The following is a 13,216-nucleotide window of genomic DNA, read 5'->3' as shown; positions in this document are numbered from 1 at the left end:
CAAACCCCTCGCACAAAGATTTTGGGGTGTCCGAGCCCCCTCCCATAAGAATTTGGGGACTCCAAGCCCCTCCCACGAGGACTTGGGGGTGTTTAAGACCCCTCCCATGAGGATTCATGGGGCTCCAAACCCCTCCCACAATAATTTGGGGACTCCAAGCCCCTCCCACAAGGATTTTAGGGGTCCGAGCCCCCTCCCACAATAATTTCGGGGGCTCCAAGCCCCCCCCCAGTCAAACACCGAGCACCGGGTGCTGTTGAGTTTTTGTGTGTGTGGGGGGGTCGGGGGTGACAATTCGGGGACAGTGACGGTGACAAATGTCGGGTGCCAGCCCCGGGGGGGTCTCAGGGGTCCAGCCCCCCCTCCAGGAGCCGCTGCAGCTCGCGGGGGTCGCGGGGGGGCCCCCCCAGGGCCAGGGCCCCCCCCAGGAACTGGTGCAGGACGCGGGGGGGGGCGGAGAGCACGCGCAGCCCCAGCGTGACGTCACCGCTGAGCCACAGCCGCACCTGCCAGGGGGCGGGGCGAGGGGCGGGGCGAGGGGCGGGGCGTGAGACCCCGCCCCCAAACAGCATCCCCGAGACCCCGCCCCGAATCAACGTCCCAGAGACCCCGCCCCGAATCAACAGCCCCGAGACCCCTCCCCAAATCAACATCCCTGAGACCCCGCCCCGAATCAACATCCCAGAGACCCCTCCCCAAATCCCAACGGGGCTGAGGCCCCTCCCCAGACACCCCCGAGACCCCTCCTCAAATCCCAGAGGGGCTGCCCGGGGCCTTCCAGTCCCTCCCAGTGCTCCCAGTTCCCATTCCCAGTCCCTCCCAGTTACCTGCCCGCTGTCCCAGTCCATTCCCAGTGTTCCCAGTTCATTCCCAGTCCATTCCCAGTCCATCCCAGTCCATTCCCAGTCCATCCCAGTCCATTCCCAGTCCATCCCAGTTACCTGCCCGCTGTCCCAGTCCATTCCCAGTCCATTCCCAGTCCATCCCAGTTACCTGCCCGCTGTCCCAGTCCATTCCCAGTCCATTCCCAGTCCATTCCCAGTGCTCCCAGTCCATTCCCAGTCCATTCCCAGTGTTCCCAGTCCATTCCCAGTCCATTCCCAGTCCATCCCAGTCCATCCCAGTCCATCCCAGTCCATCCCAGTTACCTGCCCGCTGTCCCAGTCCATCCCAGTCCATCCCAGTCCATTCCCAGTCCATTCCCAGTCCATCCCAGTTACCTGCCCACTGTCCCAGTTCATTCCCAGTCCATTCCCAGTGCTCCCAGTTCCCATTCCCAGTCCATCCCAGTTACCTGCCCGCTGTCCCAGTTCACGTCCCACTGTCTCAGCTCCCTCTGGCTCCAGCTCCGGGCGGCGCCGCCCGAGCCCAGCGGGAGCCGCAGCAGCCGCGAGAGCCCCACGGCGAGAGCCTCGTCCCGGGGGGCGCCCTGGAACCTGGGACCCCCCAAAAATGGGAATGTGACCCCAAAAACAGCGATGGGAACCCCAAAACCAACAATGGGAACCCCAAAAACAGCGATGGGAACCCCAAAAACAACAACGGGAACCCCAAAAACAGCGATGGGAACACCCCAAAAGCACCCGAGAGCGCCTCGGAACCTGGGACCCCAAAAACACCAATGGGAACCCCAAAACCACAGCTGAGAGCACCAAAACCAGCTCAGAGCCCCCCCAGAACCTGGCACCCCAAAACCAGCCCCAAAAATCCCAATGGGAACCCCAAAACCAGCGATGGGAACCCCCAAAATACCAGAACCAGGGATGGGAACAGCCCGGAACCTGCAGGACCCCCCCAGATCCCCAACCCCAGTTCCTCCCAGTTTGATCCCAGTCCCCTCCCAGTCCCTCCCAGTTTGATCCCAGTCCCTCCCAGTCCCCCCAGTTTGATCCCAGTCCCCTCCCAGTCCCTTCCAGTTCCTCCCAGTCCCTCCCAGTCCATCCCAGTTCCCCCCAGTTCCCCCCCAGTCCCTCCCAGTGCCCCCAGTTTGATCCCAGTGCCCCCCAGTCCTTCCCAGTCCCTCCCAGTCCTTCCCAGTCCCTCCCAGTTCCCCCAGTTTGACCCCAGTTGCCCCAGTACCGCACGATGAAGACTCCGAGGCCGAAGTCGGGCAGGGCCCTCCAGGCCTGCAGGAAGCGCAGCCGGGCCTGGGGGGGGCTCAGGGGCCCCTCCCGGAGCAAAACCCGGAGGAGGAGCTGGGGGAACTGGGGGGGGGGGGGGCAAAAATATCGGGGGGGGGGGTAAAAATGGGGGGGTAAAATATGGGGGGGGGGGCAAAAAATGGAGGGGGGTAAATGGGGGGGTTAAAATGGGTGGAGGTTTAAAATGGGGGGGCAAAAAATGAGGGTAAAAGGGAGGGGGTTTAAAATGAGGGGGCAAAATGGGGGGGGCAAAATTGGGGGCTTAAAATGGGGGGGGGTAAAATATGGGGGGGCAAAAAATGGGGTAAAATACAGGGGGGTTAAAATGGGGGAGTAAAATACGGGGAGGGTAAAATATGGGGGTAAAATACGGGGGGGTTAAAATGGGGAGGGGGCTGTGGGTGAACTGAGGGGGGAAAATCAGGGGAGGAAAATGGAGGGGCTGGGGGGGGTTAAAATATGGGGGGGGGGGTTTAAAATGTGAGGAGGGGTCTCTGGGGGGGGGTTAAAATGTGGGGAAGGGTCCCTGGGAGGAGCTAAAATATGGGGAGGGGTCCCTTGGGGGGGATTAAATGGGGGGGGGGAGAGGTTAAAATGTGGGGAGGGGTCTCTGGGGGAAGTTAAAATGGGAGGGGGCTCTGAGAGGTTGAATTGGGGGGGCTGGGGGGGAGTTTAAATATGAGGAGGGGTCTCTGGATGGGGTTAAATATGAGGAGGGGTCTCTGGATGGGGTTAAATGTGAGGAGGGGTCTCTGGATGGGTTTAAATGTGAGGAGGGGTCTCTGGATGGGTTAAATATGAGGAGGGGTCTCTGGATGGGGTTAAATGTGAGGAGGGGTCTCTGGATGGGTTTAAATGTGAGGAGGGGTCTGGTGGGGGGGTTAAATATGAGGAGGGGTCTCTGGATGGGTTTGAATATGAGGAGGGGTCTCTGAATGGGTTAAATATGAGGAGGGGTCTCTGGATGGGTTTAAATGTGAGGAGGGGTCTCTGGATGGGGTTAAATATGAGGAGGGGTCTCTGGATGGGTTAAATATGAGGAGGGGTCTCTGGGGGGGGTCCCGTTACCTCCTTGCCTTTGATCCTGCGCTGGAGCCGGGGGGGCAGCAGCAGCCGCGGGTCCGGGGGGGCCCGGGCGGGGGTCCCGGGGGGGTCCCCCCCATCCGGCTGCACCCCCAGGACCCCCAGGACCCCCCGGATCTGCGCCCGCAGCGCCGCGGACGATGGGGACCCCCCCCCCCGATAATGGGGACCCCCCCTCAGATGATGGGGACCCCCCCCCCAGATGATGGGGACCCCCACCCCGAGGCCGCCTGGAGGCCGCAGAGCCAGCGGGAGAATTGGGGGGCCTGCGGAAGAGGGGGGGCAGAAATAGTTGAGGACCCCCCCCCCAAAATTCCCATAGAGACCCCCCCAAAAAATCACTGAAATCCCCAAAATTCCCCCCAAAATCCCCCCTGGATTAATCAACCCCCCCCCCAAAATCCCCTGGGTCTCTCAAACCTCCCCAAAATTCCCATAGAGACCCCCCCAAAATCACTGACACCCCCAAAATCTCACAGGAATTCTCGAGCCCCCCCCCCCAATAAAAAAAATCCCCCAAACCTCCCCAGGACCCTCAAATCCCCATGGGACCCTCCTCAATTCCCAATTCCCCTCCACCCCAGAGTCCCCAGACCCCTCCAGGACCCCCTAAAACTCCCCCAGGACCCCCCAGGATCCCACCAGAACCCCCCCAAATACCCCAGGACCCCCCCAAAACCCCTGTGACCCCCCCCCAAAAACACCCCAGGACCCCTTCAAGACCCTCCCAGAGCCCCCAAAACCCCCCCAGGACCCTCCCAAAGTACCCCCAAAGTCCCCCCAAAATCCCCAAGATCCCCCAGGACCCTCCAGTTCCCCCCCAGGACCCCCCCAAAACCCCCCAGGACCCCCCGGGACCCCCACCCACATCACGGCAGCGCAGGAGGGTCTCGCTGGGCCCCCCCGGGGAGGGCACCCCGAGTTTGACGTGGAATTTCTGCGCCCCCAAATCCACCTGGGGGATGACCTCACATCCTGGGGGGGGGAGAAATGGGAAAATGGGGGGGTCAGGGGGGGTCCCCGAGGGGTTTGGGGGGGAAAGGGGGCACAGGAAGGGAAATGGGGGCGCCCCAAATGGGTCTGGGGGGGGTTAAAGGGAGCCCAGGGGGGATTTGGAGGCTCTTGGGGTTGATTTGGGAGTCCTGGGGGGATCCCAAGGGGGATTTGGGGGTGCTGGGAAGGGTCTGAGGATGATTTGGGGGTCCCAGGGAGGTTTTTGGGGTTCTGGGTGGTTTTGGGGGGGTTTTGGGGGGTCCAGGGGGGATTTTTGGGGTCTCTGGGGCAGGTTTGGGGTCTCTGGGGTGGTTTTGGGGTCTCTGGGGGGGTTTTGGGGTCTCTGAGGGGGTTTTTGGGGTCTCTGGGGTGGTTTTGGGGTCTCTGGGGGGGTTTTTGGGGTCTCTGGGGCGGTTTTGGGGTCTCACCTCGCAGGTTCAGCTGCTGTTGGGGTCCCCCCGAGCCTGGGGGGCTCCAGAGCGACAGCGACGACCCCGAGAGCGTGGCCCGGGCAGGGCGGGACCCCCGGAACGGCCACGGGGACCCCCTGGGCACCCCAAAAATGTCAGGGGGGACCCCAGAAATGGGCACAGGGACCCCAAAATCGGGGAGGGCAGTTTAATGGGGATCCCAAAATGGGCACAGGGACCCCAAAATTGGGGAGGGGTCCAAGGGAGACCCCAAATTTGGGCCCGGGGAGGGGTCCGGGGGTACCTGTGGATCTCCAGCTCCTCGTCCAGCTCGGGGGGGGCTCCGGGCTCCTCCTGGGGACCCCCAGACCCCTCAGTGCCCCCCCAGTGCCCCCAGTCCCATCCCAGTGTCCCCAGTTCTGCCCTCAGTGTCCCCCAGTTCCCCTCCCAGTTCCACCAGTCCCATCCCAGTGTCCCCAGTTCCTTCCAGTGCCCCCCAGTAACCCCCAATCCTCTCCCAGTATCCCCTGTGCCCTCCCAGTTCCCTCCCAGTCCCTCCCAGTATTCCCAGTTCCCCTCCCAGTGTCCCCCAATCCCCTTCCCAGTATCCCAAGTGCCCCCAGTATCCCCAATCCCCCTCCCAGTGCTCCCAGTCCCTCCCAGTCTCCCCAATTTCCCTCCCAGTCCCCCCCAGTCCCTGCAGTTCCCCCAGTCTCACCCCATGCCCGGGGGTCCTGCTGCCCCCCAGTGCCCCCCAGTCCCCCTCCCAGTTCCCCCCCAGTCCCCCCCAGTCCCTCCCAGTCCCTCCCAGTCTCCCCAGTCCCCCTCCCAGTTCCCCCCCAGTCCCTCCCAGTCCCTCCCAGTATCCCCAGTTTCCCCCCCAGTCCCTCCCAGTCCCTCCCAGTCCCCCCCAGTCTCACCCCCTGCCCGGGGGTCTCGGGGGTCGCGCCCCCCCCCAGGCTCAGCTCCAGTTTCTCCAGGGCCGCCTCCAGGTCCGGGGGGGGCTCGGGGGGGTCCTGGGGGTCGCGCCCCTCCCCCCACTCCGGCCCCTCGATCAGGTACTGGGGGGGGGGAGGGGCACGGGGGATTTGGGGAGGGGTCCCGGGGGGGTTTTTGGGGGGTCCCGGGGGGGTTTTGGGGGGTCCCGGGGGGGTTTTGTGAGGGGCTTGGGGGTTCCGGGGCGTCCTGGGGGGATTTTGGGGTGATCCCAGGGGGTCCCGGGGGGATTTTGGGGGGTCCCGGGGGGGTTTTGGGGTCCCGGGGGGGTTTTGTGAGGGGCTTGGGGGTTCCAGGGCGTCCTGGGGGGATTTTGGGGTGATCCCAGGGGGGGTTTTGGGGGCGATTTTGGGGGGATCTGGGGGGATTTTGGGGAGGGGTCCCGGGGGTTTTTGGGAGGGGCTTGGGGGTTCCAGGGCATCCTGGGGGGATTTTGGGGTGATCCCAGGGGGGGTTTTGGGGGCGATTTTGGGGGGATCTGGGGGGATTTTGGGGAGGGGTCCCGGGCGGTTTTGGGGGGATCTGGGGGGGGTCCCTGGGGCATTTCAGGAGGGGTCCCAGGGGGATTTTGGGGAGGGGTCCCAGGGGGATTTGGGGGTTTTTGAGGGGGTCCCGGGGGATCCAGGGAGGGGCTTTGGGAGATTTTTGGGTACCGGGAGATTTTGGGGAGGTTTGGGTGTTCTGGGGGGGTTTTGAGATCTTTTGGGGGCGGTTTGGGGTTTTTGCTTTTGGGGAATTTTGGGGCGGTTTTGGGCTGGTTTGGGGAGTGGCTTTGGGGTAGTTTTGGGGTGGTTTTGGTGCGTTCAGTTTTGGGTTTTTGGGAGTGGTTTTGGGCTGGGTTTGGGGCTGGTTTTGGGGTGGTTTTGGGTGTTTTTGAGGTGCTTTTAGGGTGTTTGTTTTTGGGGTGGTTTTGGGCTGTTTTGGGGGTGCTTTGGGGCTGGTTTTGGGGTGTTTGGTCCTGTTTCTGGCCTGGTTTTGGGGTGTTTATTTTTGGGCTTTTTGGAAATGTTTTTGGGGTATTTTTGGAGTGGTTTTGGGTTGGTTTTTTTGGGTATTTTCAGAGTGTTTTTCAGGTGTGTTTGGGCTGGTTTTTGGGGTGTTTATTTTCGTGGTTTTGGGGTGTTTTTTGGGTATTTTCGGAGCGGTTTTGGGGTGGTTTTGAGCTGCTTTGTGGGTGTTTTTGGGGTGTTTATTTTTGGGTTTTTTGGGGGGTGTTTTTGGGCTGTTTGGGGCAGGTTTTGGGGGCAGGTTTTTGGGTATTTTTGTGGGGTTTTTGGGGTGTTTATTTTTGGGGTTTTTTGGGGGTGTTTTTGGGCTGTTTTGGGGCAGGTTTTGGGCTGGGTTTTGGGTATTTTGTGGGGTTTTTGGGGTGTTTATTTTTGGGGTTTTTTGGGGGTGTTTTTGGGCTGGTTTTGGGCTGGTTTTGGGGGTATCTTTGGGTTATTTTGTGGGGTTTTTGGGGTGTTTATTTTTGGGGTTTTTTGGGGGGTGGTTTTGGGCTGGTTTGGGGCTGGTTTTGGGGGTATCTTTGGGTTATTTTGTGGGGTTTTTGGGGTGTTTATTTTTGGGGTTTTTGGGGGGTGTTTTTGGGGCAGGTTTTGGGCTGGTTTTTGGGTTATTTTGTGGGGTTTTTGGGGTACCTGCAGGGCAGCAAAGCGCAGCCCCTGCTCCTCGCTGCACTCGATCTCCTCGGCCAGGATGGACCCCAGGGCCTGCGCCTGCAGCAGCTGCGAGTGCAGCCCTGGCTGGGGGGCACAAAGGGGGGTTCGGGGGGGCTGAGACTCACAGAGAACCCCAAAACCCCACCCAAGAAACCCCCAAACCCCACCCAGAGACCCCCAAAGGGTTCGGGGGAGCTGAGACCCCCAGAGAACCCCAAAACCCCTCCCAAGAGACCCCCAAACCCCGCCCAGGGACCCCAGAAGGGTTCGGGGGGGCTGAGACCCCCGGGGATCCCCAAAACCCCACCCAAGAAACCCCAAACCCCACCCAGAGACCCCCAAAGGGTTCGGGGGGGCTGAGACCCCCAGAGCCCCCCAAAACCCCACCCAAGAGACCCAAAACCCCGCCCAGGGACCCCCAAAGGGTTCAGGGGGGCTGAGACCCCCAGAGCCCCCCAAAACCCAACCAAGAGACCCCTAAAGGGTTTGGAGGGCTGAAACCCCCGGGGACCCCCAAAACCCCACCCAAGGGACCCCCAAAACTTCTGAGACTTCCAGGGACCCCCCAGAACCCACCCAAGAGAACCCCAAAACTCATTCCAGGGAACCCCAAAGGGTTTGGAGGGGTTGAAACCTCCAGAGACCCCCAGAACCCTCCCAAGAGATCCCCAAACCCCACCCAGGGACCCCCAAAATATCTGCGGGGGCTGCAACCCCCATGGACCAGCCCCAGGGGGGTTTTGGGGTACCTGGGGTGATTTTGGGGTTCTTGGGGGTATTTTTGGGGGTCCCCAGGTGCGTTTTTGGGCTACCTGTGGCTCCCCCATAGCACAGGAGTATTTGGGTGGATTTCGGGGGTCCCTGAGGGTGATTTTGGGGTATTTTTGGGTGCACCTGTGGCTCCCCGAGGGCACAGGGGTTTTGGGGGGGTCCCTGGGGAATATTTTGGGGTCCCTGGGGAATATTTTGGGGTCCCCAGGTGTATTTTGGGGTATTTTTGGGACTGTTTTTGGGGGTACCTGTAGCTCCCCAAGCACACAGGGGTGTTTGGGGGGTCCCCAGGTGTATTTTGGGGTGTTTTTGGGGTGTTTTTGGGGTACCTGTGGCTCCCCCATAGCACAGGTGTACTTGGGGGCGTTCCCACCTGTATTTTGGGGTCCCTGAGGGTGATTTTGGGGTATTTTTGGGTGCACCTGTGGCTCCCCGAGGGCACAGGGGTTTTGGGGGTCCCCAGGTGTGGTTTTGGGGTCCCCAGGTGGATTTTGGGCTGTTTTTGGGGTACCTGTGGCTCCCCCATAGCGCAGGGGTATTTGAAGCGCAGCTCCAGCTCCTGCTCGGCGGCCACGCCCTGCTCCAGCAGGGACCGCCCCACGTCCAACCAGCTGAGGGGGCGGGGCCTGCGCTCGGACACGCCCCGACCACACCCAACCGCCAAACCACGCCCCCAAACCACACCCAAACAACAAACCACGCCCCCAAACCACACCCAAACAACAAACCACGCCCCAAAACCACACCCAAACCACAAACCACACCCAAACAACAAACCACGCCCCCAAACCACACCCAAACAACAAACCACGCCCCCAAAACCACACCCAAACCACGCCCCACCACACCCAAACACCAAACCACGCCCTCCAACCACAGCCACACCCAAACCACGCCCCCAACCACACCCAAACTCAAGCCATGTCCCCAAAACGCATTCAAACCCCGCCCCGTTAAGCCCCGCCCCCTCAAGCCCCGCCCCTCACCGCGCGTGCAGCCGCGCCCGTCGCTCCAGGGGGGTCCCGGGGGGGCTCCGGGGGGGGTCCTGGGGGGCCCCGCCCCCCAATCCTGAGACTGCACAGGGGGCGGAGCAACTCGGGGGGAGGGGCGGAGCCTGGGGGAGGAGCCAGAGTGCTGGGGGAGGGGCCACAACTGGGGGCGGGGCCAGAGGGCTGGGGGGAGGGGCAGGATCGGGGGGAGGGGCCAGAGCAGTGGGGGGGCGGGGCCAGAGCAGTGAGGGGGCGGGGCAGGCGCACGGGGGGGGGTCCGGTGCCCTCTCCCCTCCCCCCCCTCACCTGGTCTCAGGTGGGTCAGGTCCAGGTCGGGGGGGGGCGGGGGGGGGGTCGCGCCCCTCCCCCACCCGCTCCGGCCACAGCAGCGAGAGCTCCTCGGGGTGGGGGAGCCCTGCAGGACCCCAGACCCAAATCACACCCGGAACCCCCCCAGGGACAGCCCCAGACCCAAATCACACCCGGAACCCCCCCAGGGACACCCCCAGACCCAAATCACACCCCAGGGACCCCTCCCGAGCCCCCAGACCCACCCAGCACCCCGCAGACCCCAAAAGGAAGCCCCCAGACCCAAATGAAGCCCCCAGACCCACCGAGGAACCCCCAGACCCCAAATGGAGGCCCCAGACCCACCGAGCAGCCCCCAGACCCACCAAGCAGCCCCTAGACCCCCACAAGAAGCCCCCAGACCCACCGAGCAGCCCCCAGACCCAATGGAAGCCCCCAGACCCACCAAGCAGTGCGCAGAGCCCTATAGTGACACCCCCAGACCCCCAATGGAAGCCCCCAGACCCAAATCCCGGCCCCAGACCCACCGAGCAGCCCCCAGACCCCCAATAGAAGCCCCCAGACCCAAATCCCGGCCCCAGATGCACCGAGCAGCCCCCAGACCCCCAATAGAAGCCCCCAGACCCAAATCCCGGCCCCAGACCCACCGAGCAGCGCGCAGAGCCCCAATGGAAGCCCCCAGACCCAAATCCCGGCCCCAGACGCACCGAGCAGCCCCCAGACTCCCACAGGAAGCCCCCAGACCCCCAATGGAAGCCCCCAGACCCACCGAGCAGCGCACAGAGCGCAGCCACGGCCCTGCCGGGGGTCTCGGCGCAGTCCAGGCGCGTCCTGAGGACCCCCCCGGGGGGGAGGCGCAGGCGCAGGGGGCGGAGCCGGGGGGCGAAGCGGAGCCGGGACCCCCCCCCCCACCCCCAGCGCGTCCAGCGTGGGGGAGGGGCTGAGCAGCCACCGGCGCCGCTGCTCCCACCAGAGAGCGCGGCCCGAGCGGGGCCCGGAACGGGGGGCTGCGGGTACCGGGGGTCAGGGGGGGCTCTGGGGAGGGTCCTCATGGGGTTTGAGGGGGGTTTGGGGGGGCTGTAATGGGGTTCCGGGGAGCTTTAATGGGGTTTTGGAGGGGATTTGAGAGGAGTTTATTGGGGTTCCGGAGGTGTCAGGGGGGTTTAGGGGGGGTTTGGGGGCGTTTGAGGGGCTGTAATGGGGTTGGGGGGGGGATTGGAGGGGGCTGATGGGGCTTAGGGGGAGTTGGAGGGGGCTGTAATGGGGTTTGGGGGTGTTTGGGGGGGCTGTAATGGGGTTTGGGGGGGCTTTAATGGGGTCTTGGAGGGAATCTGAGAGGAGTTTGTTGGGGATCTGGGGGTGTCAGGGGGGCTGTAATGGGGTTTAGGGGGGTCTGGAGGGGTTTGGGGTGGCTGTAATGGGGTTTGGGGGGGCTTCGTTGGGGTTCTGGGGGGCTCTGGGAGGTATGGAGGGGCTTTAAAGGTGTTTTGGGGGGGCTTCAGAGGGGCTGGGGGGCTGTAATGGGGTTTGGGGGATTCTGGGGGGTCTGGGGGGGCCTTAGGGGCAGTCGGCGGGGGCTGCAATGGGTTCTGGGGGGGTCTCTGGGGGCCCAGGGTGGGTCTGGGGGGCTGCTAACCGGGGTTGGGGGGCTCGGGGGGGGGCTCGGGGGGGCCCCAAGGGGTCTCACCCTGCCCCCCCCCCCAAACCCCACACCCCGGGGGGGGAGGGGCGGTCCCTGAGCTATTTTTAGCCCGCGGGTCCCTTATCAGCCCGGCCTGGGGGGAGGGGGGGAAGTGGGGGCACCCCCGGGACCCCCCGATAAGCGCTGCCCCTCCCCCACCCCCACCCCGGGCCGGATTTCCCCCCCTCCCCCCTCAAACCCCAAACCCCGCCCGGGGGGGGACGGGGGGGGACAGAGGGGGGACAATGACAATCAATGACAACTGTCCTGAGGGTCACTGCGTGGGGGGGGTCAGGGGTGTGGGGCCGGCCACGGCTCCGGCCAGGGGTCAGGGCTATGGGTCAGGGCTATGGGTCAGTTCTGTGGGTCAGGGCTGTGGGTCAGGGCTATGGGTCAGTTCTATTGGTCAGTTCTGTGGGTCAGTTCTGTGGGTCAGGGCTATGGGTCAGGGCTATGGGTCAGGGCTATGGGTCAGTTCCATGGGTCAGTTCTGTGGGTCAGGGCTATGGGTCAGGGCTATGGGTCAGTTCCATGGGTCAGTTCCATGGGTCAGTTCCATGGGTCAGTTCTGTAGGTCAGGGCTATGGGTCAGTGCTGTGGGTCAGGGCTATGGGTCAGGGCTATGGGTCAGTTCCATGGGTCAGTTCCATGGGTCAGTTCTATGGGTCAGGGCTATGGGTCAGTTCTATTGGTCAGTTCTGTGGGTCAGTTCCATGGGTCAGTTCTGTGGGTCAGGGCTATGGGTCAGTTCTATTGGTCAGTTCTGTGGGTCAGTTCTGTGGGTCAGTTCTGTGGGTCAGGGCTATGGGTCAGTGCTGTGGCTCTGGCCCTCTCTGGCCATGGGTCAGTTGCATTGGTCAGTCCTGTGGGTCATTTCTAGGGGTCAGTGCTCTGGGTCTGGCCACTGGTCAGTTCTAAGGGTCAGTCCTGTGGGTCACTCCTATGGTCAGTTCCCTGTATGGGTCACTCCTATGGTCACTCCCATGGTCAGTCCCGTGTCCCCGGCCATGGTCACCCCTATGGTCACTCCCATGGTCACTCCTATGGTCAGTCCCGTGTCCCCGGCCGTGGTCACTCCTATGGTCACCCCTATGGTCACTCCTATGGTCACTCCCATGGTCAGTCCCATGTCCCCGGCCATGGTCACTCCTATGGTCACTCCTATGGTCACTCCTATGGTCACTCCCATGGTCACTCCCATGGTCAGTCCCGTGTCCCCGGCCATGGTCACTCCTATGGGTCAGTCCTGTGGTCACTCCTATGGTCACTCCTATGGGTCAGTCCTGTGGTCACTCCCATGGTCAGTCCCATGTCCCCGGCCATGGTCACTCCTATGGGTCAGTCCTATGGTCACTCCCATGGTCAGTCCCGTGTCCCCGGCCGTGGTCACTCCTATGGTCACTCCCATGGTCAGTCCCGTGTCCCCGGCCGTGGTCACTCCTATGGTCACTCCTATGGTCACTCCTATGGGTCAGTCCTATGGTCACTCCCATGGTCAGTCCCGTGTCCCCGGCCATGGTCACTCCCATGGTCACTCCCATGGTCAGTCCTGTGTCCCCAGCTGTGGTCACTCCCATGGTCAGTCCCGTGTCCCCGGCCGTGGTCACTCACCGAGCGCGTCCTGGATGCGGCGCAGGAGCTCCCCGATGGTCACGTCCCCGGTCACGCACAGCGCGAGCACGCGCGGCTCCCCTGGCTCCGGGCCCTGGCCCTGGCCCTGGCCCTGGCCCCATTCCTGTCCCTGGCCCTGGCCCTGGCCCTGTCCCTGTCCCCACTCCTGTCCCTGTCCCTGTCCCTGTCCCCATTCCTGTCCCTGTCCCTGTCCCTGTCCCCACTCCTGTCCCTGTCCCTGTCCCTGTCCCCATTCCTGTCCCTGGCCCTGGCCCTGTCCCCTCTCCTGTCCCTGGCCCCACTCCTGTTCCTCCTCCACCTCCACCCGCAGCTCGAAGGATCCATCGATCTCCTCGCCCGTGGCCGTTTTCAGCCCCGCCATGGCCCCGAGTGACACCAAGTGTCCCCAAGTGTCCCCAAATGTCCCTGAGTGTCCTCGAGTGTCTCCAAGTGCCACCAAATGTCCCCAAGTGTCCCCTGAATGTCCCTGAGTGTCCTCAAGTGTCCCCAAGTGCCCCCAAGTGTCTCCAAGTGCCACCAAGTGTCCCCAAATGTCCCCGAGTGTCCCCTG

General features: G+C 63.2%; 1 protein-coding gene across 1 annotated transcript; it reads right to left on the bottom strand.

The window, feature by feature from the left end:
* Positions 1-3,254: 3,254 nt before the first annotated feature.
* On the bottom strand, positions 3,255-10,405 carry LOC139586431 (fermitin family homolog 3-like). Its single transcript, XM_071419787.1, has 9 exons — positions 10,123-10,405; positions 9,351-9,459; positions 8,567-8,666; positions 7,264-7,368; positions 5,548-5,688; positions 4,932-4,981; positions 4,646-4,764; positions 4,093-4,199; positions 3,255-3,490 (listed from the first exon to the last, which is right to left on the bottom strand). Exons 1-9 carry the CDS (start codon positions 10,403-10,405, stop codon positions 3,401-3,403), a joined length of 1,104 nt encoding a protein of 367 aa, XP_071275888.1. The 3' UTR covers positions 3,255-3,400.
* Between the last annotated feature and the right edge of the window lie 2,811 nt (positions 10,406-13,216).

Source organism: Agelaius tricolor, unplaced genomic scaffold (genome assembly GCF_023055355.1).
Source record: "Agelaius tricolor isolate 1412-34295 unplaced genomic scaffold, bAgeTri1.0.p SCAF_118, whole genome shotgun sequence".
Lineage (NCBI taxonomy): Eukaryota > Metazoa > Chordata > Aves > Passeriformes > Icteridae > Agelaius > Agelaius tricolor.
Note: the sequence above shows the minus strand (reverse complement) of the source record. Positions and strands in the feature narration are given on the sequence as shown.

Excerpts from the sequence above, each read along its gene's own strand:
- LOC139586431 (XM_071419787.1), bottom strand. The coding sequence starts at position 10,405 with ATGAGGACCCTCCCCAGAGCCCCCCCTGACCCCCGGTACCCGCAGCCC. Across the intron at positions 5,689-7,263 it reads TGCGCTTTGCTGCCCTGCAG|TACCTGATCGAGGGGCCGGA; the intron begins GTACCCCAAAAA and ends CCCCCCCCCCAG. Across the intron at positions 4,765-4,931 it reads GAGGAGCTGGAGATCCACAG|GGGGTCCCCGTGGCCGTTCC; the intron begins GTACCCCCGGAC and ends TGGGGTGCCCAG.